The following is a 5,519-nucleotide window of genomic DNA, read 5'->3' on the forward strand; positions in this document are numbered from 1 at the left end:
AGTTCCCGCTGGAGTTTACGCCGAGATGCGTTGGCACGCGTAGCTTCTTCTTCTGCTTCCTCCAGCTGGCGTTTAAGCTGCTTCATCCGAGCGTTGGCCTTCTCCATCTTGGGGAGGGTACATGAACCAAAACAAACCAAACTGGTGAATCCAGTGTCAGCGTCTCTGCACCCCAAGCGTGGCAGTGCGGGGCTCTGCCTGTTACTCTTGTGAGCACATGTGTACACGGATGTACACACAGGCCTGGAGGCTGGTCAGAGGCTCTGTAACTGGCCTGCCGCTCTCAGCAAAGCCAGCATCTACAAAGCACACTAGGCCAAAAAAACGAAAAAATACTCAAGACTGTTTTTACTGGCAAGTTTTCTGCAGAAAAATGACAGAGTTTACTATCTTCACACACGTGACCTAGGGGACTGAAAGGGAACTGCTATTCTTGCAAAATGCGGAAGAACCAGCAATGTGGTACAATCCCCAAGCCCGGGAGGTTGTACAATGCATCTTTACACCTCCTTTCAAGGATGGGCATCTCAGATATTATACTCGGATTCAAGCAGAAAACCACCCTGGGATGACCTGCCACAGAACTAAGAGCCTCCCTTTCGGACCCTTCATTCCTGAGCCACACAGGGGCTGGCCAGTGCCTCGTGGGCCCAGCGCACACCACCCTCAACTGTTCTCCATGTTGCTAGGCCCCAAGGGTGGGGGTGGGAAGGGAAGGCCAGGTTGCTTGACTGAGTGAGTGAAGTTGGGGAGGGTTCGGGCCAAAGGCAGTGAAATCCTCAGATCCATCCACCTTTCTGGCTAGTGTTTGCAGTGTGAAGTCTCACCAGGGAGAGGGCAGGGAGCGGGAGGGAGGGTACAGCTGCCCACACTGCAATCAGGGCAGGCCTGCCCCACAGTTGAAAGTCCTGCGGAACATTCCCTGTGCACTTAGAGAAGGGGGCCTGGGTGCAGACACTGAAGCCACTCAGGTGCAGCGTGCAGTACCTCTGTCTTCCCTTCACTTTCTATTCACCATCTCCTGGGTCCACCCTACACCCAGCCAGTATCTCATGACTGCCAGCAATGTCCAGGAACTGCACTAGGCATTAGGGAGATAACAGGGAGCAAAACAGGCAGAAATCCCTGTACTCACGAAGTGCACATTCTAGTGGAGAAAGCAGGAGCTTTGCAGTTCAGTTTAGGCCTCATTGCAACTTGCTTCCTGACCTGCTGTCCCCTCCCTCCTGTGTCTCGGGTACTGAGAGTGCCCGCCAGGAACGTGGAACAGCCCATGTTAGCTGAAACATCAGAATCAGGAGGCCCCTGAATTCCCCTGGTCAGTTGTGCCACCAGCTCGTTCTCCACCAGTTCCTTTGCTCACACGCTTCCCAGGGAGGCATTTCCTCACGCACCTGCTCTTTATACTGATCCGCGTGTCGACGCTCATCCTCCACCTGCATGAAGATTTCTTTCAGCTTCTTCTCAGTGCGACGGACTAATTTGTTGGCGGCTGCTCGTTCCCTGTGAAAGTGGTCACAGTAGTTCCGAAATTCTTGAAATGATATTTTGTGTGGGGAAAAAATATTTTTTAAAGCCCTTTTTCTTTGGGAAGATGACACATGGTGGAGGCATCATGGACTTCTCTGCCCAGAATATCGTGACTAATGTGGTGCTGAGACCTTTTCCTTCTGGTCAAAATAGGAATTGCCTTTAATGTATTCCTCAGTAGCGAAAGGTACAAAAAGCACATTATTCCTGCACGTGTACATGTTAATTACTGTACACAGGTATTAATCACTGTACTCAGTTATCTTACTTTTTGTGTTTTTGAGACGGAGTCTCACTCTGTCGCCCAGGCTGGAGTGCAATGGCACTATCTCTGCTCACTGCAACCTCCGCCTCCTGGGTTGAAGCGATTCTCCTGCCTCAGCCTCCCGAGTAGCTGGGACTACAGGTGCGTGCCACCACGCCCGGCTAATTTTTGTATTTTTAGTAGAGACGGGGTTTTACTACGTTGGCCAGGCTGGTCTCGAACTGTTCACCTCAGGTGATCTGTCTGCCTTGGCCTCCCAAAGCGCTGGGATTACAGCCGTGAGCCACCGCGCCCGGCCCAAACACAGTGATCTTCTAAACAGCAAATGTGACATACAAGCTACCTGTCCGTTATACTGAACACAGACTTTTGAACATGCCATCCTTAATCACCTAAACTTTTCCCCTGAGAAACTACCCAATTTATTGATTGTTTCACTTGAGAATTTACCAATTACCTCCTATGATGTAGGGCTTTGGCAGCTCACATTGAAAAAAAAAAAACAAAAAAACAAAAAGCAACCCCCTACACTCCCTCTTTGGTTAGAGGTGGAACAAATCCATGTTTCTAGATAGGTCTACATTGTCCCAGGTGAAAGAGAGGTAACTTATTTGGAGGACTCCATGGAAGACAGAAAAAGTTATTTCGTTCCTTAACAAATATGCAAAAATGGATAGGGATGGAGTCAGCCGACAGGGTGAGTTCTGTGAGTTCCAACCAGAAACAAACCCTTAACTGTTTGATTCAGCCCACTGGAGTCCAAGAGTGGAGTGGGAAGTCCTGGGACGGGGGGCTGGGGAGGATGCAGGCGTTCTGGCCACGAGCCCTGCATTTCTGGGCTCCATGCTCCCCAAAAAGAGGGTGAATCTGAAGGTCTACCCTGGCTCTGGGGACTATGACCTAATAGCTTTGTAAACGCCTGCCTGCCAGCAGTTGTACTGTACAATTTCTCATGCTTTAATACAATATGAAAGCTGTTATGCAATCCTTTCCTATGGGAGAAGAAAGGCTTTGATTTCTGTCATACTGCATTTGTTCTCTGGCAGCAAACTAGCGCTTCATGGGATGCCACATGCTTGGGAAATCGACTTTGGGTAGGAGATGCAAACTCAGGGTGCCTAGGAAATCAGGGGGTGCCGTGTGGTGAGCCCTGAGCTGAGTCCTAAAGCCCAGCCTTCCCTGACTGTTCACAGAGGCCGTCTGTCCTCCCAGCCTCTGAACGCTCGCAGCTCTTCTCTCACAGCTCACACCAACTTCTGTCTCCCACTCTGGTTATATGTGTTCTCCGCCCATGCAGTGGGGAGCCCCTCCCGAAACGGGCATGTCTGTTTTGTCTCGGACTGAGCCTGGTTGGTAAGTTTTGGTTTATGACAGCAAAAACCTCTTACTTGGCTTCCTGCTCAAGCTGCTCCTCCAGCTGCCCGATCTTGGCCTCCAGGGCTGAGATGGTGGCCTTGAACTTGGACTTGACAGCGCCCTCGAGCTCCTGCAGCTTGGCCTTCAGCTCCTTGTTCTGCCGCTCCAGCTGCTGGCGCGCGTTGTCGCTCTTCTGGGCGGCGCTGCGCTCGGCTGCTAGCTCGGCGTTCAGCGTGTCCACCTAGAGAGGAGAGAGGAGTTTATGGTCACTTGTGCCTGAGGAGTGGCACAGCCCTCCCCGGGTGACGGGCTCCTGCATGGGCCACCTGTAGCGTGGTCTTGCGGAAGCGGTCGTTGAGCAGCTCCATGTTGCTCTGCTCCTCTTCCAGCTCCTCCTCCAGCTGTGCGATCCGAGCCTCCAGACGCCGCTTCTCATCCAGCAGCGCGGACCTGGTGGGGAGAGGAGGAGGGGACAGTTCAATCCCAGCTCAGCACAGCGTGGGAGCCTCCGCGAAGGCTCCTCCACCCGCCCTGTTGCTGGAAACCTGAGCAGCCATCCCCGAGTCCATCAGTAGGTCCCACTGATGACACTTCCAAACACGCTCCCCCACTGCCACCACCCAGATGCAGGCCTGTCATCTCATCTGGACCGCTGGGGTGGCCTCCCGCTGCCCTGCCTGCCTCTCTCCAGCTGTTCTCCAGACAGCAGCCAGAGTCACTTACAAAACGCAAGCACGACCCCAGCCTCCCCCCGCTGAAACTCTTCAGTGGTTTTCAATCTCTGAGAATCAAATTCTACTCATGATGGCAAGCTGAAAAAGGCACGTGATGAACCTCTGGTTCAGTAATTAAGTGGAGAAATCAACTGAATTGGAAAAAAAAGATAATGACTTTTAACAAAAAATGAATTCAGAGAAAGGTCATGTCTGAGGAACCTGCTCCCCAAAGCTAATGAACTGGAAAGTGAAGGCCCGCAGTGCCCGTTAGTGCGCACCACGGCTTCCGCTTGCGGTGTGCGGGGCTCAGCAGGGCTGGCCCCGGGGTATGATGGCTGAGGCAGCCCAGGCCCAGCTAGAGAGGAGCAAACCACCTGCTGATACCAGGTGCGTGGACACCTCCAGCCTTCTCAGCAGTGTGTGTGCCTGAGGGCGAAGAACCCGCCCCGGCCACGGGAGACTCACTTGCCAGAGGTGCTGTTGGCGATCTCGTCCGCCAGTTCGTCTCTCTCCTGCTCAGCGTGTCGGCGGGCTCGCTCAGACGAGGCAAGTTCCTAAGCAGTGGAGACTGCGTTAAGCTGTGGCTATGAACAGTTTCCTCACTGTGGAATCTGACAGTGCCTGAAGCTACAGCGACCTTGTACCTGTCACTGTTAACCTGCACCTCAAACTGTCATTTAGATTTGAGAAATTAAACTGGCGAAAATCTGCTCGGTGCAGACCAGGCAGGTGGTGTGTGGTGTCAGCATCTTACACAAAAATGTCCAGAGGGAAGTCTTCATTGCCATAAGGGCTTTGCTGTCACCTCCAGCGTAAGGGTGGCTATGTTCCTGCCCTTCTTGGAAAGCGGGTGCCTCTTAATATAAACTGAGCACAAACTTTATACAAACCCTGAACCCTAAGAAACCTGAGCTGTACCAACTGATCCTGAAGTATCTTTCACATAAACAGTTTGAGATCAAGGACGCTGGCTGCACAGACCAGTGCGGATCCAGGCAGCTGCGCAGCAACAAGGACCAACGCTCCCATGGGGAGGAGGCAGCGGGGCGGCTCCGCAGGGGCTCAAGTGTTTGCAGAGCTGGGCCTCTGAGGTGGGCAAGGCCTCTTTCTTGAAGGGGACTGTGGCTCTATGGGGGGCTCTCAGAGGACTGGGCAGGACAATGGGGACAGCCCTGTGCCTGCCAGCCCATGGAAGGAACTGCCTGATGGCTGCTTTTCCACAAACTTCTTTGGAAAGATGATTTGCCGCAGAAAGGAGTCAAGGGTGCATTTATCTTATAAATAAGAGAAATGAGGCCCACCTGGATGAAGATACTGGCCCAAAGTCCCAAGGTTAGTCAGCAGCAAAAAGTCAGAGTTCTGACTCTCCGTCCAGGGCTCTTCCCACCAGCTGCCCCTTCCAAAAGATGCCACAGTTGGCAAGAGCACACCTTGAAGGTGTCTTAGGAGCAGGGCTGCACGGGGGCGCCTCTGTCTGCTCCGGCACACGCACCTGCCTTACATGAGTGTGGGCCGAAGGCCTCTGACAGGCCCAGGTTCTAGTACATCCTGGCACACAGGGCATGGTGGGAGTCAGGAAGGAAAAAGAGGCAGCAGACAGAATGTTCCAGGCCTGATCCCAAGTCACTGACTCCAGACAGCTCTGCCATCTG

The 5,519-nt window shown here is 53.0% G+C and overlaps 1 protein-coding gene across 1 annotated transcript in view; it reads right to left on the reverse strand.

The window, feature by feature from the left end:
* The window catches only part of MYH10 (myosin, heavy chain 10, non-muscle), a 154,391-nt gene that overhangs the window by 3,426 nt on the left and 145,446 nt on the right, over positions 1-5,519 (reverse strand). Inside the window, exons 37-41 of the mRNA XM_011958642.1 lie at positions 4,333-4,421; positions 3,478-3,601; positions 3,184-3,392; positions 1,395-1,503; positions 3-107 (exon numbers count right to left, since the gene is read on the reverse strand). Coding sequence (XP_011814032.1) covers positions 3-107; positions 1,395-1,503; positions 3,184-3,392; positions 3,478-3,601; positions 4,333-4,421 — 636 coding nt within the window. The remainder of the gene's footprint in view (positions 1-2; positions 108-1,394; positions 1,504-3,183; positions 3,393-3,477; positions 3,602-4,332; positions 4,422-5,519) is intronic.

The sequence above is a fragment of the Colobus angolensis genome, unplaced genomic scaffold (assembly GCF_000951035.1).
Source record: "Colobus angolensis palliatus isolate OR3802 unplaced genomic scaffold, Cang.pa_1.0 Scaffold47, whole genome shotgun sequence".
NCBI classification, from domain to species: domain Eukaryota; kingdom Metazoa; phylum Chordata; class Mammalia; order Primates; family Cercopithecidae; genus Colobus; species Colobus angolensis.